This window comes from Poecilia latipinna, unplaced genomic scaffold (assembly GCF_001443285.1).
Source record: "Poecilia latipinna isolate Pla-1442-1.1 unplaced genomic scaffold, P_latipinna-1.0 Scaffold1417, whole genome shotgun sequence".
NCBI classification, from domain to species: Eukaryota; Metazoa; Chordata; class Actinopteri; order Cyprinodontiformes; family Poeciliidae; genus Poecilia; species Poecilia latipinna.
The window spans coordinates 12,611-35,991 of record NW_015114033.1 but is presented as its reverse complement, the minus strand read 5'-3'; the positions used below and the strand labels follow the sequence as shown (position 1 = coordinate 35,991).

Below are 23,381 nucleotides of genomic sequence, written 5' to 3'. Positions count from 1 at the left end.
TTTGGAATATTAAAAAAAAAAAAAGAGTTCAATGTTTCGTTGCAGCTAAAACCGTTGAGGTGTTAAAAGGGCAATCTGCGAGCGGTGTTTGCACGGAAGCAGTAGGTGTACTGAGTGACATATGTGGAGTTTAATTTGAAAAGGCGCAGAAAATCCTTTAAAAAGCGCCGATTAAACTAAGGTTCTTATCCGCTTATAGAGATCGGAGAACAGAAAAAAAAGACGCTTCTTGATCAACATAGTGTCTTTCAAGCAGCTGTCAAGAAGTGCGTGGTGATCTGCAGCTCCGCAGGCTCGGACAGTCTTGTTTACACTGCAGTCAGCAGCGCACTGCGCATCCCAAGCCACGGTGGATAACACCTCACCTCCTCCTCACATGAACACCAGGAGAGGAAGGCTGATTCTTCGGCCTTCCTCTCCTGGTGTTCATGTGAGGAGGAGGTGAGGTGTTATCCACCGTGGCTTGGGATGCGCAGTGCGCTGCTGACTGCAGTGTAAACAAGACTGTCCGAGCCTGCGGAGCTGCAGATCACCACGCACTTCTTGACAGCTGCTTGAAAGACACTATGTTGATCAAGAAGCGTCTTTTTTTTCTGTTCTCCGATCTCTATAAGCGGATAAGAACCTTAGTTTAATCGGCGCTTTTTAAAGGATTTTCTGCGCCTTTTCAAATTAAACTCCACATATGTCACTCAGTACACCTACTGCTTCCGTGCAAACACCGCTCGCAGATTGCCCTTTTAACACCTCAACGGTTTTAGCTGCAACGAAACATTGAACTCTTTTTTTTTTTTTAATATTCCAAAAATGACGGACAACCAGGAGAACACAGACGCTGAGGACGCGTCTCCGTCCGGGAGCCCGACCTTGCCGCTCCGGCCGCCCTGCGATCGTCTGCCCTGCCACAAGAGCAGCGTGTGCTCCCGCTCGTACTTCGTGGTCGTGATGGTGTTTTTTCATGTCTACATCATTAATGTCTTAGCGCTGCTGTTTTACGTGCACTACAGCAGCGGGCAGGAGGACGCCAGCTCAAGCAGCGACGCTCCCACCGGAGGTGGCCAACCCCAGCGCTCGGAAGCGCGACGTCCGTCGCCATCGAAGCCCGACTTTGTGCGGGATGTTTCCTTGACGAGAATCGAGGGGATACGAGTGAGAGATATGCGATGATGAGTCTCTCTTTTGAGTTTTTATTTGACCTGCTGCACGTAAACGTAGCGCCGATGTATGTTTTAGGTGGGACATGTCCAGAAGGTGTCTCTGGTGCCAGGGAGAGTGCATGAGATGAAGACTTTGAGCCTGAAACCGCTGCTGTTTGGTGAGAAGAACAAATAACCATGGGAGCCTCTAATAGCCAAGCATAGGGACAAACATTTGCATGTTAATTGCAAGATTACAGTTGCTAAAAGTATTGCCTTCATGAACATGAAGGCAATGAGGGTTTAATAAGATCTCAGTCCAACCTTATTATAAATGCTTAGAAATTTCTAGGAAGGCTTTCCTCGAGGTTTAGGAGATTGTTTGTGGTAACGCTTTACCCTCCTCCCCGAAGCTCATTTATAAGGTCAGACACTGATGTTGGACAAGGAGACACTTCATCAGTCCGAGCCTGATGTTGGCCTGATTTATCCTAAAGATGACATGTCTGGTTAAGGTCAGGCCAGTCAAGTAAATATATTACAAAGTTGCTCTTCCAGGCCTTTAATGTTCCAAAATCATGTTGGGACAAGAAGCAAAACACAAACTGTTTCAACAAAGCTGGGAGCCTGAAATCATCAAAATTGTTCAGGTACCCTGAATTAATAGTCAATAAGTATAACAGAAAACATATTAATTATGATAATGTTATAACATACTAGAATAATATTCTATAATATTATTTTGGTTTGAATGTTTCTGTTCTTGATTCAGTGAAGTTTACTCGAGTGCAGCAATACTTCAAAGTAATATCAGTGAAGTAATATTTATGGTGTATTTTTATTTAATACACCATAAAAAGCATAGTGTATTAAAACTATCCCTAAAAGTACTTTTGTTTCCCAAAACAATTACCGAAGAACATACAAAGATAGCATTAGGCTTGTTTTAATGTTTGTTTTGAAAGGTCTAAATTTTTGTACTTTTAATTGGGTCTGCATTAGCAAAGCACCATTGTAGCAAAAAATCTTAACACAAAATGTAAACCTACCTAGATTTATTTTAGAAATATCTATGTTTATAAATGTATATTGTTGCCTTATGCAGAGATCCCTGGGTTTTTGTCGGAGGACGAGTGCCGCGTGGTGATGCAGCTCGCTCAGCTGAAGGGTCTGATGGAGAGTCAGCTGATGGTACAAGAAGGTCAAGAGGAGCTGGCGAAAGAGCTGGACCTGAGCCCCGAAGAGATCTTTAACCTTCTCGATATCAACCAGGACGGACAGCTGCAGCTTCATGAGGTGTATGTCAGCTTGTGGATTTGAAAGTTATTTATTTCTCCTAAGAGTGAAATATCTCACGCCGTCTTTACGGCTGTGCCTCAAAGATACTGACTCATTCCAGAGTGAGGGACGGCATCTGGCTCACTCCAGAGAACCTGCGAGAAATTTATGACGGGCTCAAAGCCGATAAGGATGGTGACGGTAAGAAACTCTGTAGTATTTCGTCATAACTGCTGGGTTTTAAAGAAAATGTAGATTTCCTCTAAGAATAAAAAGGGGGAGTTTCAGACCTACTGTGAAGGAAACAAGCAGCATCAGCATTCACATCATTCAATTTATATAAAGCAATTTTATTTTTTATTTTTCTTTGGTTGTAAAACTTTGCAGTCATAAGGATTTCCAATAGTCTTTTCCAGTTTGAAGCCTTATGGAGGTTTGTTGGACTCATCTATAATTTCTGTACAAATGTGTTTTGGTAAATTACTGTTGTCATGGTGATAGGTTTGCTGAGCCAGGAAGAGTTTCGGCTACTGAGCAGCGACGCCTTCCAGCGCTTCCTGCTGGAGCGAGGGGTGAAAAGGAGTCAGCTGGTTCGGAACAGCCGGCACACCTGGCTCTATCAGGGCAAAGGAGCCCATCGGGTCCTCCAGGAAATCAAAGAGAGGTGAGCAAGTCTAAACTGCAGCTGATGATTCAGAGGTTGCTGCTCCCTATATGTTTAGAGCTGGCTGTTCTCCCACTAAAGGGTCACTCGCCTCACTCGGCTGCCGGCCGCGTTAGTGGACCTGAGTGAGCCACTTCAGGTGGTTCGATATGAGGAGGGGGGACACTACCACGCCCACCATGACAGCGGGCCGGTCTACCCTGAAACAGCATGCACACACACACGCCTTGCAGCAAACACCTCCACTCCCTTTGAGACTTCCTGCAGGTGAGGCACTGACAGAAACGTTCGGCTGGGATTTCATCTGTCTGACGTCGTTACTGAACTGTGCAGTGTGACAGCTGTGTGACTCGACGTTGCGCGTCTGCTACTGGTTTGCTAACTGCCTGTACGTGCATGCGTGCGTGTTCGTTTGCACCATACATGTGTGTGTCAATTTAAACCTGTGTTGCACACTTAGGTACATCACAGTTCTCTTCTACCTGAACTCTGTTGATGGGGGCGGGGAGACCGCATTCCCTGTGGCAGACAACAGGACCTATGATGAAGTGGTGCGTAAATGTGTCCGAAGAGAGTTGGGGGGGGAAAAAAGTGTACAGAGTGAATGGGTTTCACGTCTGTGCTAACTCACGTGTTTGTCAGCGAGTGGTTGTGCTTGGCATGAAGGAAACTGTTCCACTTAGTTCCAGTTTGTGTTTTAGTCTCTGATACAGAATGATGTGGATCTGATGGACACCAGAAGAAACTGTGACAAGAGCAACCTCCGAGTGAAACCCACCAAAGGGATGGCTGTTTTCTGGTACAACTACCTCTCCGATGGAAGAGGTGCGGAAATTATAGCACATGCTTTTTTTTTTTTTAGGAATAATTTTTGCAACGATTCCATTTCATTTCAAATGTAAGTTTTTCGTTTCAAAGGTTACGTTTTCATTGTTGAACACTATTTTATTTACATTTTTTCTCACTCCACATGTTCCTAAAATGTTTTATTGTCCCCAGTTTCTATTTGATATTGTAGGTAAGGGTTTGCCCAAGGCTTCACTGCACTGGATCTAGTTGCATTTTCTTCCTTAACCACTTGAATTATTTTAACGATATTGTTCACCACTGCTCTTTCAGAGAGTCTACATTACCGCATTTGTACATGACTTGTCTGCTTGTAGATTTTTGAAATGTTAAACCCAACAAGAGATGCTGTGAACTTTGGATTTTGCATCTGCCTCACGAAATCACCAAACTGTTGTCAATTCCTGCTTCAAAATCACTTGCTTGAACTAGATATTAACAGCATTTTTGCACTCATATTTTGCATTAGCTAGGATTTCCCTCATTTTAAGTTCAGAAAATTGGGGCTGATTAATGTTCATGGGAAGATTTCAAAGAATTGTTAGCCGTTTTATTTTTTACAAAATGGCTATGTGTTTATTCTCTATAATTAACTAAATATCAGAAAATATTAAATAATGTGCAAAAGTTTCATGACATTCGACATGTTCTTATTCCTGTACTAAATCCAGATTTTCTTGCAATACTAGTTTAGGAAGCAAAGAAAATGTTGATTAAAATTGTTTTCAAAATTGTAGGAATATCTCTTTCCTTTAAAGGATGTTTTATGGTGTTTACATCTCTAAACGTAAATCAAGCATCTCTGTTTTTGTTTTCTTGTCAGGTTGGGTAGGAGAGCAGGATGAGTACGCTCTGCATGGAGGCTGTGTGGTCACCCGCGGCACTAAGTGGGTAGCCAATAAATGGATCAATGTTGATCCAGATTACCAGCGCCAGGCTCGCTACCAGCAGTTGGTTTCACAGCTGCCAGACGATGAGAACGACGACGATCTGCCTTCGAATGCAGACGTACAGAATCCCAGCATCCATCAGGACTTGTAGCTCCTACACCAATACATTCATATGTTCAACAACAAAATCCTCCACCTCTTCCTCTTTCCTGTGCACAGCATTTTTTGGACCATTTTGCAGAGTTGAGATTTATTCAGGGAACAAGTTCACTGTGGGAAATAGATCCTTTTGTACAACAGTCTGTTTATTTTGTGTATGATTCTACTTGTATTTCCCACTGTAGGAGTGTTGCACTAGAGCCTGTGGAAGAATTGTACATTTTAAATGTTTCACAGTGTGTAGGGTTTAGTGACATCTAGTGGCAAAGTTTCCAAGTGCATGCTGTTGATTCTTTTTTTTTTCTCCCCTTTTTGAAACTCATCTTTCAGACCCTGTAGGTCAATATCAGCAGCTGTCAAAGAGAAAACGTATTTTTAAAATTATAAACATCGTCAGGGTTTGTCTGATCCACTCTAAAAATACTGCAGGAACCTGCAAAAATGCGACTCAAACAATCTATATGTAAACATCTTCTCTTTTTTTTCAATAATAGCACAGTGTTTCTTATATTATTGTGATATCTTGCCTTTCTGCCAGTAGATTCCTCTAAATGTTACACACGTTAACTTAAAATGACACATTTCTTTGCATGCATAATTTAAAAGGTTTTGCTGTGGCTACAAGCAAACATTTGCACTAGAAAATTGTGACAGCTGCCGTTACCAAAAGAAGCTCACACCTCTCAGTGTGATGCATGATGCCTTGTCTATGTCTCTTCAGTACAGTACTACTGTTTTACTTCTAGAATGCACAATGAATGAAAATGATGTCCAGAGTTAATTTTATTTATTTATTAAATAATTACTAAAAATGCACTCTCTCACTCTTCCATTAAAATGTAATGAAACTCAACTGTCCTCTGAATCCTTCTTTTCCAACAATACTTTAAATATGCTTAAATAACATTTTATCATGACAATAAAATGAAAACAAAGACATAAGCAAAAGTACAAGGCGCAAAGGATTTAAACTGTGTGCTTAATGTGTTTCTACTGAGGTAACAGACCTTCTTTTAATCTGTAAAATCAAATTTTTGACTTTGGCTGCTTTTCATATGTATTCTGACCAGTTCTAGTACCTTTTAATGATTGCATGTTCTACACTGTGTGATCTTCAACTCCATCAAATAAGCAGGATTTGAAAGTTGCGTCTTTCAGAAGCAGGGAAGATTTGATGCAGTATCTAAAGGATCAGTTCATTTTCATTATAAGTTTTCAGCTTTCAGCACTTTATCAATTTCAGATGAAAAATTAGATAGGAAGAATTTCATAGAACATATTTTTCAGCAGCATAATGTTGCAGTTTTCCATCAGTTGCTTTATAAGATCATTTTTATCTTCCTTAACGTTGTGCTTCCACTGCATGCAGTGACGAGATAAATGTGGCTCTAGGCTGAGTTGTTAAAGTTTGACTTTTTAAAGTTGTTTTTAGGAGGTGCTAATTTGCTCTCGCAGTTATTTCCTGATTTAAATGAATGGCATGTACTTCATGATATTTATGTAACACATGCAATTTTCCCATTTTGATGAAGAATGGTTATGGGTCTCATCAAAATTAAAGCCCAGGGAAGAATAAAATCATGATTTTAATGTTAAAATTGATCTAGCACTTAATTAGACTTAAAGAGTACCAATTTAGATTTTTTTTTTGCAGGAATCATTAAAGTTGCTACTAATTGTGACTTTTTATTTTTGTTAAAAAAAATCTAAGTAAATTAGAAAAAAAATCATTGTGAGAACATGCTATCACATTAAAATCTACTTTAACTTTTCAAATTATTATAGTATTTTTTTTTCTTTGCAGATTAATGTTGAAATTTAGGAACCATACCATCGGTGCAAAAATAAACATGTTTTGTGCAACACAACAAACTTGTAAGATTTAGAAATATGAACAAATGTGTGAAAGGTTGCTGGTAACAAGATGCCCAAAGATCACATCTGAAACAGGTTTAGTGTTATCTGTAACAACAACACAGGTTCATTCTGTCAGTTCTGACGGCTGTTTGAACAAAATCAATGTAGTTAGAAGTTTGATCAACAAAAACAATAGACAGATACTAAACAGAACATGAGTTACAAAGTCCAAAAAATTACTAAAAATCCACCAGAAGACCTGGAACCAACAAGTTTAGAGGATTAAAAAAGTCAAAACATGAAGAAATAAACGTTGACTCCTGCACTGCACTGTGTGTTTTATATAGCTAGTTAATGCCTGATTAACATTCTGCTCATGTTCATTTACCTCCAAATGAAATTTAACAGCTTCCTTCACATTCATCTTTTCCTTTTCGTTTGATATCTTGTTGCCTTTAAAATTTTGTGCCGCACTGCAGGGCCTGTAACAGACAATTTTTAGAAAGTCAGTACATGAAACAAACATGGGTGTGACATCAGAAATTTCAGCCCAGTAATAATAAAAAACTGTAATCACTGTAAAAAGCCACACAGACAATGAATGGTGAGATATTTGTGTGTTATTTCTGGACTCATTGCACGTGACCTGTGAATCATCCTCTTTTACTCGCCTGCGTTGGGTCGTATCTGGGAAGCGATGCTGCCCCACGATGGTTGAGGCAGTAGAGCACAGCATCGTGAACGGACACAAAAAGATGCTGTTTTCTTAGAGTTTCCGAGAAGAAATCACCACGCTCCAGTTGTTCTACAACAGACGCTGTAAAGAAGGAAGGGAGTCAGGAGATGACAAAATGTAATTCTTAAAGAGCAGCTTTAGAAAAGTGAGTTTCACTCACCTTGACATCCAGAAAAGTAGATATCCACATCAATCTCACTGAAGTCCCGGAAGATCTGTTACCACAGAAAATAGAGGAGAGTTTTCTTCAGTCAGTGTTTTTAATTTTAAAATATTTTTATTTTATTTTGATGATTTCAGCAATAAACAAACAGAACAAGGTGAAATTTTACACTAGTACATATACATATGTACTAGTGTAAAATTGCCCATAACATGTTAAGCCTTCTTTAATTTTTTTAAAAAATATTTAAATATGTATATACAGCATAAAAAAGTTTCGTAGAGCTGATTTACACCAAACGTCATCATTAGGTATTTCACAACACAAACAGATTTAGTTTATATCCATTTAATTCTAATCTAATTTGGTGCAAATTCAATTCGTATCGGTCTAATACAATAATGGGTAGCACTTTATTTGAAGGGGTGTGCATAAGACTGCCATAACACCTGTCATAAACATAAAGAAGTCTTCATGTTTTCAGAGTCGGGACGTGGCAAAGAATAACAAATAAACTGCACAAAGGCATCGTCAACAAGAACTTCTTAATTGCTCTGCTGAGGAAAACAAGTACTAGTACAGCCTGAGCCCAATTTATCTTTTATTGAACGGGAAAACTGGCAGAGAGCGTGAAGTTGATGGCTGAGCAAGAGCTCAGTCAATAAACCCTTCCAGTAAAGGGACATGACCAGGTTCTTTTATTTCTTTATTACTTACATTTTTCAGTGTCTGTATGGCCACGGTGTCAATGAAGTTAGCCGTGGATAGGTCAAGGATGATGGAGTGAATGTCCCACGTCCACTTCCCCAGAGACCCGAGAGACACCTGCTCTAGATCCCGACTCAGAGTGTCCTCGCTGCTGGAGCCCAGAGTGGTGGTGTCCCCGTCCTGCAGCTCCGACATCCAACCCAAACTGGTGCTGTCTGGATGTCCTCCTTTGAGGTATTCCCACCTGGAGCAACCGTCGGGCGTCTGGGGAGCAGTTGGGATCACAAACACTGTCCCGTTCCCCCTTTCGGTCCGGCTCTGTTCCTCCTCCTCTGTAGCTGTCATGTCTATGTGTGTCTCTCTCCAGTCGTCTGCCTCGTCCTCCTCCACTGAGATCTCCGGAGGCCCAGAATGCTGTTCAGCTGCTTTCTGTGCCCGTTTCTGAATAATCAGAGAAAAGGGAGTAGTTTAAGCTTTGGTTAAATCTGTGTAGAGTGCAGATATTATGAATGTCTTGTTTTTGCATTTAAGTTGCCATAAACCTCACAGTAAAAATTCAAATATTAAAACTGAATAAAAAAAAAAAAATCAACATTTGTGCTTTATGCTGGACATTTCCCACCTCTCCTTTAGCCTGCCTCTTTGCTCGTCTTTTAGCTCTCCTTTCTCTTCTCCTCTGTTTGGCCTCCTGCCTCCTCTTATAGATAATCATTTTACCAATGTCAAGCCCACTCTGCAAACAGGTCAACATTAAATTAACATCACAGTTAAACAACAGAAACAAGAAATGGATGTTTTGGTAAACTTATATGCTATAAAAACTCCCATAAAAAAAAAGATTAAAGTAAATATCTGACATCCATTTTTATCTTCTCCCGATTTTTACTTCAAGTTGTTCATTCAGTATTCTTTGTCACTTTTCATTTAACCACCAAATACTCATTTTTGTCTGAAAGACAATTATAATAAACAAGAAATGATCAAATAATAATCTTATGTTTTCTAACCAGACCTGAACATGATATATGGGTTAAATTACTTTGTCATAAGTTTAAAAAAAAATCCAACATCAGTTGTCTTTAAATTTACCAACATAGTGATTATATGGAACATTTAAACCAAGGAACCAAGGTAGAACTATGAATGAATGAATGAATGAATGAATGAATATTGTGCTTCTGAGACAAAGTCACAAAACATTCTACAAGATAAGATATGAAGACCATAAAAGTCTCAGGACACGGAAAACATAAAAACAAAGGAAGTTTTTGAGTCATAAAAGGAGAAACATAAAAACATCCACAAGAAAACAAACATAAGAAAAACTAAAGCCAGTATAGTTTTTATACAAGTATGGCTGAGCAAGCATGGATCTTTAACTGATTTTAAGAGTCTGCTGAACAGAAAAGATGGAACCTCTAAACATGTGAAACAAAAAGAAACTAGCTGGTTGTTAAACTCAAGATTTCTGGAAGTGGAATTTTTTGTAGCTCAGCTGGTGTTTTTACAAGTCGACTAGACGCTGAGCTGCCTGTTGTTTTATATCCTTATTGCAGTGTTTTAACTATCTAGGCTGACTTAGCTGGTGACTCAAGATGAAATGTTTGTTTGCCTGTCCCTTAACCTGGAGGAAATAATAGGAGATTTACAGCAAAGCAGAAGGAGAGAGAAAACACTGTAATTTACTCCTGCTTTTTACAAAATCATACCATAAAGAATTGCATCTCATCTATACCTTATCTTTATTACCAAAGTAGTTTCTTTGTGTTGTTGACTGAGGTGTTGCCACAAAATATTTAAAACATGCCCCAGAAAATACATGTCAGAGAAGAAACGACATCCTTTAAATAAAAATATTACTGAATTCTGGTCTTTTACAATAAAATAACTAATTAATTTGTCAATATAAGTCAAAAAACAAAATAGTGTGAACAAAAATAACTGGATAATTAACAAAAGAACAGAAAGAAAAAGGACCAACCTTTTCTTTCAGGGCCTCCAGGTAGAGTTCAGCGTTGGCAAAATAAACTGTAGCAGAGGAACGGAAAATAGTAACACCTGGAACCTCTCTGGCCTGTCACATACATAAATATCACCAGCTTATTTTGCAGCCAGAGCAGAAAACCCCCCATCTATTTTTGGCTTTTTGCATGTTTGTCTCACCTCTCTGTGTGTCTCTATGTCCACATAGAGTTCTGTACCAGGAACATTTCCCAGAACAGAGTATGTCGGCCTAATTAACAGAAGTTGAAACATGTATTTATTTGTCATTTGTCTGCGTTGTGGGACAGTGTGTCGAATCTCTGAAGAACACTTTGATGTGGGATATCCTGCATAAGGTGATGAAGAATCTTACATCTGAGTCCTGAAGGTAACCGTGAACAGAGCAAAGGCGATGGACGCAGCCAGACCCAGGTCCAGATTCAGCAGCATCGTTGACACCCAAGTCACTAACCAAACCGCCTGGGGGTCGCAGAAATCAAAAGGTCCGTCATGACGCCACTCAAACATTAAAGTCCCTGTCAAATCACAACATCTCACCAGATCGATTTTGCTTCTCCTCCACAGTGTAACGACGTCAGAGTACTGCTTGAACATGCCCTTCAAATTCACAAGGACAATCGATGCGAGGACGGCCTAAACTAAGCAACACACTTAATTAGACCTAAGCCAGAGTGTGACCTCGCTAACGCTTGTGTCCTGGATACGAACTGACAAATATGTTGCAGTTGTAAAAGAGAGGAAAATATCTGACCTTTGGCAGCTCCTGGAATAACATCCCAAGTTTTAGTATCGTCACCAGTACGATCAGAGCAGAGGCCACTCCAGCCATCTACAAGAACGGCACCAGAAGTTTTATTACATGTGTGTAACAGATCAGTCAGTTTTGTCAGAATAAATTAGATATAATTATATAGTAGGTTGAACAAACAAAAGGATTAATAGATTTGAATAAACTGCTGAAGCTGACATTTACAGTACTTATTCTAGAACCATTCAAGTTAAAACAATCACTTTTACTTCTTAATATAATTCAGTATATTTAACTTATGACATGCCTGATTTATATATTTTAGGAAAAATGCTACAATTTGAAAGCGGAAAACAGTATGCAAAATCTCAAATGGTGAAAAACACGTACTGAATACTTCGTATATTTATGGAAAGAAATAATTTCCTATTTCCACTTAATGCAAAATGTAAGGTGCTGTATCACCTGCAGAATAATTTGCCTTGAAGAAACAAGTAATATTTACATTCTCATGTCATTTGTTGCTTTAAAACTATTTCACTTTGTTCCTTATGGAGAAGCTTTAGCAAACAAAAGTGTTTTTACAGCTCATTTAAACATGTCATGTTTCATTTGTTTGCTTGGGTTTTCTTTTGGCTTGCAACTAGAAGTTTTCTTTTCTATTTCAGAAACTGCAGAATGACTTATAATGGGAAAATACAGCTAATTTAAATCTTGTCTGCTGTTGCTTACTCACTTGAGTTTTTCCTCCGGTGGTCTCCTGGACGAGACTTCGAGACATGGAGGAGCAGACAGAGAAACACTGGAAGAAGCTTCCCACTGCATTACTGAGACCCAGCGCCACCAGCTCCTGCACCACGGTGGAGAAGAAGAATGAGTCGATAATGCAAGGAAATACAAAAGAAGAATAAAAGCAGATAGGTTAAACAGCTTGATGTGAGAACAGACTCACCTGGTTACTGTCCACCTTGTATCCGTGCTTCAGTGCAAATGTTTTCCCAAGCGAAATAGATACAGCATAACCAACAATGGCCAGAGCAAAGGCGTCACCGATAACGTCTCCAAAAAGACTCAGGTTGGGCACAGAGGGAGCGCTTAAACTGGGGAAGAAGAAAAATGCAAAAGTGGTGGGAAAAAAAAGCCTCAGCATATATGACAGCAGCCTAATCTAAATCCAAAACACTCACCCACTCGGGATCTCTCCAACAACTGAAACACTGTAGTTGTTGTTCAGGTCTATAGTGGACGATAACAGAGTCGCTGCTACAATCTAAAGAAATGATACGACATTAATTAAAAACAACCATATTTCACAACACTGTTCCATCCCCAGACATTACTCATTGAAATATAGTCAATCATGGACCAGGTGTGGACCTAATTATTAGCCATATAGCACAGATTTCTGCAGTGAAGTGCATAAATGTGGAAGTCCTTCCATTACTGCTGAATCAGCTGCTTATTTCCACTGCAACTATGCTTTTTTTTTTTTTTTTTTTTACTGATGCATCATCAGCAGCACTGAGCAGTGCATACACACACACACATACACACAGTGTTGATAAAGCAAATAGAGGCCAAAGAGTGTGTCTTTATATCCACTGACTGTGATGAGTTCCACAGGAATGGGGACCGGCAGCTTTGTGCTCAGAAACGAGTTGAGCTCCTTCGCTCCAGTCAGGAGAACGATTGTTACAGAGCTGACCAGCAGAGTGGGAAGATGAGTTTTTGGCAGCGAGAGGCAAAGGTCCACCAGAGTCTGAAAATCGAAACAAGACGAAGCAGAAGGAAAGTTAGTAATCCTTCGAAGTGGGCCCCAAAATGCTGAAACAGAGGTCTTTAAACTAGAAGCTGCTTCATCGTTATTGTGATTTATTGTTATTTGTCTGAGGTAAAACCAAAAAAGCAACTACTTTCAAAGCTAATGCAGGAGTCTCTTTTATTCAACACACTCCCCCACTGTTCTCCTGCTTTTATTTTTGAACATGTTGCCTCTTGAGTTCATCTTCAGGAAGCACAATGTTGCTTTCCATTGCTATGTTGACAGCAATGAGGTCAACCTGCTGGTTAAACTGAACGGTTGATCCAGAAAGTCTATTTTCTTGTTTGGTTCCTCAAGAAATCTAGGCGTAATAATAGCCAGCTAAGTCAGATAAACAGAGTAGTAGTGCTATAAAATCCAGCTCCAGTTAAGCCTTATCTTTCAAAGATCTCAAGAAGGTTAGTCATGCTTTTACCACCACTTGCCTGGATTATTGCAACACTATACACGGTAGTCTTGCAGCATTTATAAAATGTCCAGAACCCTGCAGCTTGTCTGAACCGATACAAACAAATAAAATATAATTATTGTTGTCATGAACTGTCTTCCTTGGCTTCTTGTTTGGTTCTGTGAGTTTAAAATGCTGCTATGAGCTTTAATGTCTTAAATAGTGCAGCCACTTCCCATTTATGTGCTCTCTAAAGATTGTGAGTCTTTCAGTCAAACAGTGAGTTTCTGGATTTTCTGAGATTAAGAAGTAAAGATGACTGGGCTTTCTTTTTAACAGATGCTTTATTTATGTTCCTGTTATATCTTACGCTTTTTATTGGACTTATTCTTTTTTTTTCTGCAGTTATTTTATTATTTCATGGTTAAGCTGTGAAGCAGCTGATGGTATTTTGATGCTTGTCACACCAATAAATGTGACTCTGACACTGCAAACATACTTTAACATATTTTTGTAAAGTTACAAATTAAAAATTACATACGTTTGTATGTTATAAACCTTTGTGCAGAATTTTTGAAAAAGGTACAGAGCTGTAAAGAACTCGCAGACTTTAGAAATGGTTTTAATGGCAGTTAGTATTTTATGAGATTAGAAATAAAGTCTGGCTTGTCAGTGTTGTTTTTTGAACAACATATTTTTAGCTTTTTTTTTTTTTTTGCATATATGTTGGAATTGTAAGAGTACTCACATATGTTGGCTCAAATAAGCCCATTAAGCCAGAGTGAGCAGATGATGATACTCACATAAACTTGCGACAGAGGCCCAGTGAAGCGCTTCGGGGAAACTTTAAATAGGTACTTGAGTTGTGCCACTACAGCGTGTGCTGCTGCAGCTGATGTGTAAGCCCGCACCAGAGGTTCAGACAGATATGTTCCCACAAAACCAAACTTTATAACACCTAACAGCACCTACACAAACACAGTCATTTATGTGGTCAGGAAGTTGCAAAAGCAAAAGAGTTTCTCGTATTTTCTGCACTGTTTGCCAAACCTGAATAAGTCCTCCAAGGAAGGTAGTAGCGGCTGCCACCTGCACCCTGTAAGCGTCCCGGGCCGCTACATCCATTTCTAAAGTTAAATTGGTCCCGTTTGTTTTCAAGAAAAACTCATCGGGAGCGAGTCTCTCTGTCACACTGCCCACCATGATGCTGAGGACAGTAAAAGTACCTAAAAACATAAATTAACATGCTGTATATGCAGTGACATAAACATTTTCAGCAAGAAATGCATATTTGAATGACATTTAAAACTAAGAATTGTAATGAAGAATTTTAAGAATTGTCTGATTTTTTTAAAGATTTTCTCCAATCCACACAGGGTCATAAATACACATGCATTACATGTATTCACCTTAATCTCTTAGTATTTTCCACAAGAAGAATCAAAAACTCTCCTTCAGATGACAGATTAAGATGCTTGAACCTGCTGTGAACTGGAAACTACAGAAAAGCCAGTGGCACTGCCCAGTAGAGTCATTTCTACACCAAACTGACTAAAACTGAAGCTCAACAGAATTTCAATTTAAATATAATGGACAAACAATTGCTTTGTGGAGAATCTTTACATGCTTAGAAAAAATAAGGATGTAGCTTTTATGCCAAAAATCTAAAACTGTGATCATGATTAGAGAAATCTGAAAATGAATTATAACCTGTACAGTCAGTTATTGTTTTTAAAATTAATTTAATCTGAACTTTAAAAAAGTGAGATTTTCAACAAAAAAAAAAAAAGATTCAAAGACCCAAATTAAATTGACATTCATGCTGAGTGCTTTTAAATCTCTTATTCTAAGGGCTTTGTCTGTCCTCACCAATGGAATTATGACGCGATGTCCCAAAGAAGAAGTAAATTAAAGCTGGATAGAGAGATGTGTAGAGCCCAAACACTGGAGGTACAGAAGCCAGTAGTGCATATGCCAGACCTGTGAAATGCACGATAATTTTTAGCTTAATTAAAAAAAATAAATACAGAAATAAATGGTAAACAAATGTCAAAAAGGATATCAGGTTAAGCTAATCTTGATCATTGCCTGAATCACTTGCAGCCAAGATCCATTTACTTATCAATTAACAATTATCATACCTTGTGGCAGGTGCATTATCCCCACACTGATCCCTGAGACCAGGTCAGGCATCCCATAGTCCCACACCGAGTACTTTGGTAGCCAGTAGAGCACAGGACAGCTGCTCATTACACTTCGCTTCAGCTTTGGCAGAGTGCACCTATGAAAGTAGAAATGTTCATTTTCAAAATAATTTTTCCTTCAAAACATTTGAAAGATGTATTTTAACACAGCAAGCCCTTTACCTGAAGGTGTCTTTTAAACGATCAGTCAGAGGTTTGTGGATTTCTGAGAATGTTTTTCTCCTTGTTAGCTCTTCAAGTCTCTGCTCATCCAAGACTTGCCTCTCCACTCTATATTTCGCAGATCCTGCTCTAGAATCCATTTGAGCATCAGATTCAGAACTTAGATCTATTTATGAAAATGCATAAAAACTACAAGCCGTCCACAAAAGTCAATGAACCCCTCGATATGCCCAGAGCACAGCTGGATCTGCTTTTATATGCAGCAGTGTGTAATGGTTAACTATAGACAGGACACTGTGGGCAGAGCCATTGAAACTAATGAATGATCAGAACAAGGAACGGATGTCAGGAAAAAAAAAAAGATAAACTCTGTTGACTTTGTGTTTCCATTCTGGCAAGATTTCTACTCAGCAACAAAAAGGAAGGCAGTGAAAGGCCATGGAACATTTTCTACATTATTACAGAAAGCCTTTATTGAATAATTAACCTTTAAGTGTGTCAAATTCAAAAGTGTGTTCTCCTGTGGATTTGAAGACATTTGTTGTTCCTAGTAGCCTAAATGATCAGGGCTACAATTTACTGTTCAATCTTTTTTTAAAAAAAAAAAACCTGAAACCTGTGAAGAAACAAGATGTACTCAGTTCTTGGGAAAGCGCTGCCGTGAAATCTGACTCTGAGCTGAGAGCAAAGGTTTAATCTCTTCTAGGGTAGCATGCACATGGCAAAGGTGAAGAAACTGGAAGGAGAATTATGCCCAACAAGTAGGGATACAAGGCAAATAAAGCAATTTATAAATAAAAACAAATTTGATCACGTTTGCCATCCCAATTGCTTCAAAATATTACATTTTCTATGTAACTCAAACTCCTTTGACCCACTTACTGCCAGCAACAACACTGTCTCTATTTTTGGGCCAACGGCTCAGAGGGCAGCAGCACCGGAGGGGGTTACATACCTTGGCCTTCGAGTTTGCTCAGATCTCTCTGAGTCCTCTGACTTGCATATTCGGCAACATCAACAACACGTGTGGCCCGAAGAAAAACATGGATATTTACCGGCTTTCATAGACCGAAGAAAACTCAGTGCGTCAAGAAGAGCAGATGACTTTGGTAAGATTTTATCGCAAGCAAACAGAACGTAACACAATGTTCTCATCTGCATTACTTTATGTGGAATGCAAAACGTTTAGCTTGACTAATTTACACATTAGTTTGATTACGATGACAAGATTAATTGTCACAACCGATTTTCTAGCCTTTCTATTTACATTTTTGTCAAATATTTTATTAGAATTTATCCTAATTTTGATGAAACTTGATATCTTGATAGAATGTAAAAACTGTTTTCTATGTAATTATCTAATGACAGATTAACAATGTGACTAATTTACTATATCCAAAACAGTAATCCAATCACATCAATGCAGCATATTTTTCTTTTTTAGCTAAAGAATATATATTTTTGTAATTGGATATAAATGTTTGCGTAAACAGATTGGGAAATATCAACCAGGACTTTCAAGCACGAGCAATCACACTGCCAATATCTATCTATCTATCTATCTATCTATCTATCTATCTATCTATCTATCTATCTATCTATCTATCTATCTATCTATCTATCTATCTATCTATATAGATATATATATAGATATAGATATATAGATATATATTTCTACAAAACCTGTATAGATTGCACTGACTGTTTTTTTAGTAGAAAATCGTGTTTATATTTTATATCACTGAGACACTCACTGAAACTGAGACATTTTATTTTTGCAAATAATACTTCACAGACATTTTACATACTGTATGTTTTAAAGTTGGAATATAATTTATTGTTCCATTTGTGTTAAATGTGTTGGAAAATATTTATCCAAAAACATTTTGAAAAACTATTTTTAATTTCATTATATGCTTGTTCTACATCTTTACCAGGGTTAGAAAAAAAATGGGAAAGGCACTGTACTGAGATAAAAGGAAAAAAAAAACATATCCATCCTTAGCTGTCACTTAAAAGGCAGCCATTCAAAATCACAAATAATACATGTAGATTAATCATCAGAAATTATTGTTTTTGTTTGAGTAATCACTGCAAATATTTTGGTGTGCAATGAGCACCTGCATACACTTCAGTATACCAAAAAACAACATAATGAACTGAAGTCTCTCTGTGATTTTTGTCTTTCAGAAACCACTACATTACTTATTCTGGTTGTGCAAAGTTTCCTGTGTTTTCTTGTAATTAAATAATCAGCTTCCTGATACATTTAGAAAAGCATGGATCTTACATCCAAACATGGACTGGTGCTGCTCGAACAGCTCAGGAAGATGAGAGAGGTTGAGCATCTGACAGACGTGGTGCTGGTCGCTGAGGGCATCAGCTTCCCCTGCCACCGGGTCATTCTCTCCGCCTTCAGCCCTTACTTCCGCGTCATGTTCACATGTGGTTTGCGTGAGTGCAGTAACAGGGAAATCTTCCTGCGTGACACCCCTGCAGACAGCCTGGCCCTCCTCCTGAACTATATGTACACCTCAGATCTTCCTCTCACTAATGACAATGTGCAAGGCATATCAATTGCAGCTTTTCTCCTGCAGATGGATGAGGTCTTTGCACGCTGTCGGCAGCACATGACTGAGAACATGGATGCTTCCAATTGTCTCGGAGTGTATTTCTTTGCCCGTGATCTTGGTGCAGAGGAGCTGGCTGATCACGCTCAACGCTTCCTAAGGCAGCACTTTGTCCAAGTCTGCCAGAATGAGGAGGTTCTGGAGCTGGAGGCCCATCAGCTTGGAAAGCTCCTGAGTTCTGATGATCTCAATGTGACGAGAGAAGAAACTATCTTAGATGTTGTCCTTCGCTGGGTCAAGAACAACTCCCTGATGGATGGAGAGGTCCGTGCTCGGCATCTACCTGAACTCCTGAAGAAGGTCCGTCTGCCACTGGTAAACCCCGACTACTTAAGAGAGGCCATGAGGAGGAACACGGCTCTGCTGGCTGATGCTGAATGTCTGGAGATGCTGAATCAAGCACTGGAGGCTGCGACCATGCACCCCTCTGCTGCGCCACGCAAACTGAAGCTGAGGTACGGAATGGAAACCACAGATCTGCTACTCTGTGTTGGTAATGACGGCGGAGGGATCAGGTCAAGGTATGGCAACTACACAGAACGAAGCTTTTGCTTTGCCCCATCCACTGGCCGAGCCTACTACATCACCTCCCCTCGCTATGGAGACGCTCTGGGATACGTGTGTGCTGGAGTCGTTACTGAAAGAAACGACATTATTGTAGCAGGAGAGGCAAGTGCACGCAGAATGGCCCGACAGAAAGATATGAACGTTGAAATCTACAGGTAAGAATAAGATGACATTGTATCCAGCTGAAAGCTTGTTTTTCCTCTGAGAAACTAATTCTGGTGTGACTGGGTTTGCAGGTATAAAGTAGAAGCCCAGGGCAGCTGGGAACCCCTAACATCCGCAGAGTACCGGGACTCCTACGCCCTGGGGTCTCTGGGAGACACTCTGTACCTGTTGGGGGGGCAGATGAAGCTAAAGAACCAGTTTCTCATCACAAATTGTGTGGAGCGGTGGTCTCTGCAGGGAGGGCCCTGGCGGAGTGCAGCGCCTCTGCCTTTGCCTTTGGCCTACCACAGTGTGGTCAGAATGAAAGACTGCCTTTATGTGTTGGGTGGACGCACTCCACAGGTACTATTAACATCTATCTGTGGTTATGTGAAACTTAGAGCATTACACTCTTGTCGGGCAGCTTATTGTGTCTGCACCTGCTCTGCCTTTTCATTCTCTACTCCACTTGAACTTCCAGTCATACCGTATGGATGATGAGCCGGACCGTCTTAGTAACCGCCTCCTGGAGTACAATCCAAACACAAACAAATGGACTGAGCTCGCTCCAATGAAGTACTCCAAGTACCGCTGCAGTGCTTTGGTGCTGAATGGGGAAATCTTTGTAATAGGTAGGTAGGTTATAGACTAGTTAAACTTATAAAACTTAGGAATGATTAGAATGCATTTCTCTTCACTGTTAGAACTTTCATTCATTTGGCAATAAAGTAACATTAGAACAAAAAATAGTGACGTTTGGAAGGACAATGCTCCTAACGTGATAAACAAAAGATAGTTAACGTCCCTCTAGAGTCAAGCCACTCAGTCACTAGCTAGACCACAAACACCAAGATCAGATTCAGTAAAATTTAAACTCCTACAGACACTAAACTTTTCCACCGAGCTCATGCAGCACACATGCTGTCAAATGATCAAGAAACTATATCTTCTCTCAACTTTATATTCTGCTCTTCACGGCCAATATGGAATCATCCGTGCCCTCATTGGTGCAGAAACCTAACAGCATGAAAAGAAAAAACTCTGACATGCATACACTTCTGCATTTAGCTTGAAATGTTAACCTAACTCTGCTACAAACTTCTCCACAACTCTCTCTCTGACCCGTCTGCCCTATGTTGTTGACCTGAGTAAACCAGACACAAAAAGGCTCAGACTTACAGGATGAAAATGTATTTTGTGGAGACATACTTGATATCAACAAAAAACAAGAAATCCCTAATATTGCTAATTAATTACAATTGCATTGACTTAGTTATTGGTGCTTATGTGTTTTGCAGGGGGAATAGGGTGTGAGGGAATGGACCGTGGGCAATCACGTCATTGTTTGAGTGCTGTGGAAATCTACAACCCAGATGGAGATTACTGGAAGGATGGACCTCCTCTCCCATGTCCCCAGCTCTCACTGCGTACTAATGCCTCCAATGCAGGAGTTGTGGGAGGAAAAATTTATGTTTGCGGATATTACAAAGGAGCAGGTACTGACAGGAAATTTGCACTGACCGTTGTTTTTTTAAAATTAGTTTCAAGATGCAACAAAATTTCTTTCTGTCAACTCCTCCATCTCAGATCGTCATGACGATCTAACAAAGGACATACTGGAGCTGGATCCATGGGAGAACCGGTGGACAGTGGTGACCCGGCGCGCACTGATGCACGACAACTATGATGTCTGCTTGGTGGCAAGTCTCAATCCGAGGGGCCTCGTATCCCCACCCTCAGACTTGGTCAAACTGTGATCCACAGCTGTCAGTCAGAGTAGAGTCTGGATGCGAGAAATCAGCAAAGGAAATTAAACAGTGATGCACTTATTAGTCTGCGTGGAAGAGAGTGTGCGCTTAATGACTTGAATGCACTTTGGTAGGCAGAGATGTGATTTGTAAATACTATTTTGTGTTTATTGCTCCTCCAGAGAGGATTTCCTGAATCTTGCAGCCTCACGGTGAATATTTAAACCTGCCTATTTTTACAAATATAAAAAAGTGATTCCCTTTACATCTGTCATGATTAATAATGATGTGTGTTTCTTCGATATAAAATATAAACCAAACTTGGATTCGGACATCCCCAGAAAAGGTGATTCAGTTTTTGATGACTACAAATGCAAAATGGCAAACCATGTACAGGAAGCGCCTCTTATAGTAAAAATTTTACATCATAGTCGTTGAACTGTATTTAGTATGCTTGCTGAAGCTGAATAAAAATGTAATTGTTTTTGGAAATAAATATGCACTTTATTTGGAGCATGGATGCTGTAGCGTGATTATACACAATGATATATTTTTTTAAAATCATTATTGCACAAGTATGTGTTGTTTTCAGGGTTTCTACATATTTCTCCTCACAGGTAGAGGATGAATTAGGGGGATGAACAGAAAAGATGTGGAAAGACAGAGGGCGGATTGTGGGGACGAATAATGGAAGAAGTGATATGTGGAAACAATCAGGAAAAGCAATGAACCACTCATGTTACATTACTGCAAGATTACAATGAAGACACTAATATGTACTTTAAATTCAAACTTAGGTCACAGAAATTATCAGCTTTAATCAAATGACACAAATGTTTAATTTGTTTATCATTTTATTTTCACTCTGAAACTGGAAATGTAAGTGAACTAAATGATACAGCCATGCAAAACTTAACTACAATGTTTTAAGTAAGCCATGAAGAAATTATACAGGACTATTTCAATAAGCTTGTGATACTTTGAGGGTCAGTCTGCACTCTTATATATTACCACAGTTCTTATATTAAGCTATATATTATTAAACTATTCTTGAGTTTAGACTAAATCAGGAGAGTTTCCAATATAACTCTAGTAAAGCAATAATGAATATTGTTTTATGTTAACAGATTTGACTCATTTCACCTATGAAAACAAAACTAAGAGCGCTCAGGACTGTAGATTTTCTCTAAAAGTAAAATTCAGAATCAAACAACTCCCACAAGTCTCCTTGTTTTACGGGGCTCAGCATCTCCAGGATGGGTTCGATGGCAGCGAGGCACTCTGAGCTGTTGCTGTCCTGTGACCAGCAGCTCGGCGGGTTCATGAAGCATCCTACGGCCACGCCGGATCTACTTCCTCTCTTCCCTGGTGTCAGGCTGCCTGAGCTGAGGTTCTGCTGGTCGGCCAGGGTGTTCTGGTCACGGATCTCATAAAGGGGAGTTGATGTTTTCTGTGACTTCTTGCATGGATTTACAGGTTCGGTGTTTTCATCCGGGACAAACTGCTTCCTTCTCTGAGAGAGCACCAGCGGTCTCTTTTTGTACCTTTGGCCCTTCTGATTGAGTCTTCTCTTTCCGAAGACGCGCCTGTGTCCTTGTGTGGAAGTTTCACCCTGATGTTTAAGGTTGCATTTGTTTAAGGTTACATTTGGAAGCTGTGTGCCTTCACTTTGACTACTCTGCAGAATGTTGTGCACTGACTGCTCCTGCTCTGGAGATGTTTGAATGGCGCTGTCTGACACCGATTTAGGACTGGGTTTATCTGAAGGCTTAGGCACAAGAGAGTTGAGCAGCTTCAGAGCCTCCTCCAGCATTTTTTGTTCTCTTTCCTGCTCCCCTCTCAGACACTCCAGATTACTCTTTAAGCTCTTTAGCTGTGTTGCAAGCTCTGATGTGGTTTCCCCATTCTAAACAAACGGACACTTGTGCTCATTATTGATCAAACAATGATATGTTTCTACTGCTGTCAAAAATGAGATACCACCATAAATTGCTAACCTTTTTCAGTTTTTCCTCCAGCTCTGTCATTACTTCCTTCTGAGAGCTTAATTTGTCTACCCAAGTCTCAAACATCTGGGAAATGTCTCTCTGAAGGCTCTCCAAAGTAGTTTTCACTAAGGTGACAGTGGAAAGACAGACAACATAACTTACCATGCAGTCGGTTTATTTTAAAATGAATACAAGAATCTTGTAGATTCAGCATCAACTCCTTTTATGTGATGTTCAAATCAACATCAAACGAGTTAGATGTTTCTTATAATCTTACAGAATGATCTTTATAAATAGTTAGCAGTGCTTTATGAAGGCCTTAACATGTTTTTGTGTGTATTATTATTTCAAACAAATTTCCAATTTTCATACATATAGGAAGGAAGGCTGTTAGTGTTTTGTCTGCTGCAACTTATATATATATATATATATATATATATATATATATATATATATATATATATATATATATATATATATATATATATATATAATATATATTTTTTTCTCTTTTGGTGTTTATATATATGAGGGGGTTT

The 23,381-nt window shown here is 39.3% G+C and overlaps 4 protein-coding genes across 4 annotated transcripts in view; 2 read left to right on the top strand and 2 right to left on the bottom strand.

Annotated features, from left to right (window-relative positions):
- Positions 1 to 416: 416 nt before the first annotated feature.
- p4htmb (prolyl 4-hydroxylase, transmembrane b) lies at positions 417 to 5,479 on the top strand. Its single transcript, XM_015056922.1, has 9 exons — positions 417 to 1,149; positions 1,234 to 1,315; positions 2,242 to 2,432; positions 2,519 to 2,615; positions 2,916 to 3,078; positions 3,160 to 3,345; positions 3,539 to 3,629; positions 3,780 to 3,903; positions 4,748 to 5,479. Exons 1-9 carry the CDS (start codon positions 808 to 810, stop codon positions 4,963 to 4,965), a joined length of 1,494 nt encoding a protein of 497 aa, XP_014912408.1. The 5' UTR covers positions 417 to 807; the 3' UTR covers positions 4,966 to 5,479.
- A 1,007-nt stretch (positions 5,480 to 6,486) lies between these two features.
- Positions 6,487 to 16,872, bottom strand: LOC106962482 (solute carrier family 26 member 6). The gene is given in 21 exon segments (XM_074527717.1): positions 6,487 to 7,312; positions 7,502 to 7,647; positions 7,727 to 7,781; positions 8,447 to 8,878; positions 9,060 to 9,170; positions 10,419 to 10,511; positions 10,601 to 10,670; positions 10,794 to 10,900; positions 10,979 to 11,074; positions 11,193 to 11,270; positions 11,926 to 12,039; positions 12,142 to 12,289; positions 12,377 to 12,459; positions 12,796 to 12,948; positions 14,203 to 14,367; positions 14,450 to 14,625; positions 15,269 to 15,379; positions 15,541 to 15,680; positions 15,766 to 15,894; positions 16,721 to 16,752; positions 16,754 to 16,872. Coding segments are annotated over 21 exon segments (2,523 nt in total). The 5' UTR covers positions 16,811 to 16,872; the 3' UTR covers positions 6,487 to 7,285.
- On the top strand, positions 16,783 to 21,367 carry kbtbd12 (kelch repeat and BTB (POZ) domain containing 12). Its single transcript, XM_015056921.1, has 6 exons — positions 16,783 to 16,874; positions 17,956 to 19,117; positions 19,199 to 19,469; positions 19,588 to 19,738; positions 20,405 to 20,602; positions 20,694 to 21,367. The coding sequence occupies exons 2-6, from the start codon at positions 18,045 to 18,047 to the stop codon at positions 20,861 to 20,863; spliced, it is 1,863 nt and encodes a 620-aa protein (XP_014912407.1). The 5' UTR covers positions 16,783 to 16,874; positions 17,956 to 18,044; the 3' UTR covers positions 20,864 to 21,367.
- Positions 21,368 to 21,695: 328 nt separating this feature from the next.
- Positions 21,696 to 23,381, bottom strand: part of ccdc36 (coiled-coil domain containing 36) — a 6,757-nt gene continuing 5,071 nt past the window's right edge. Inside the window, exons 7-8 of the mRNA XM_015056912.1 lie at positions 22,852 to 22,967; positions 21,696 to 22,760 (exon numbers count right to left, since the gene is read on the bottom strand). Coding sequence (XP_014912398.1) covers positions 22,041 to 22,760; positions 22,852 to 22,967 — 836 coding nt within the window. The 3' untranslated portion in view covers positions 21,696 to 22,040. The remainder of the gene's footprint in view (positions 22,761 to 22,851; positions 22,968 to 23,381) is intronic.

Bases quoted from the DNA above. Each gene is read 5' to 3' on its own strand.
- p4htmb (XM_015056922.1), top strand. From the start codon at position 808: ATGACGGACAACCAGGAGAACACAGACGCTGAGGACGCGTCTCCGTCC. The intron at 1,150-1,233 runs GTGAGAGATATG...TGTATGTTTTAG, and splicing joins CGAGAATCGAGGGGATACGA to GTGGGACATGTCCAGAAGGT. The intron at 3,630-3,779 runs GTGCGTAAATGT...TTTGTGTTTTAG, and splicing joins ACAGGACCTATGATGAAGTG to TCTCTGATACAGAATGATGT.
- kbtbd12 (XM_015056921.1), top strand. From the start codon at position 18,045: ATGGATCTTACATCCAAACATGGACTGGTGCTGCTCGAACAGCTCAGG. The intron at 19,118-19,198 runs GTAAGAATAAGA...CTGGGTTTGCAG, and splicing joins ATGAACGTTGAAATCTACAG to GTATAAAGTAGAAGCCCAGG. The intron at 19,470-19,587 runs GTACTATTAACA...TTGAACTTCCAG, and splicing joins TGGGTGGACGCACTCCACAG to TCATACCGTATGGATGATGA.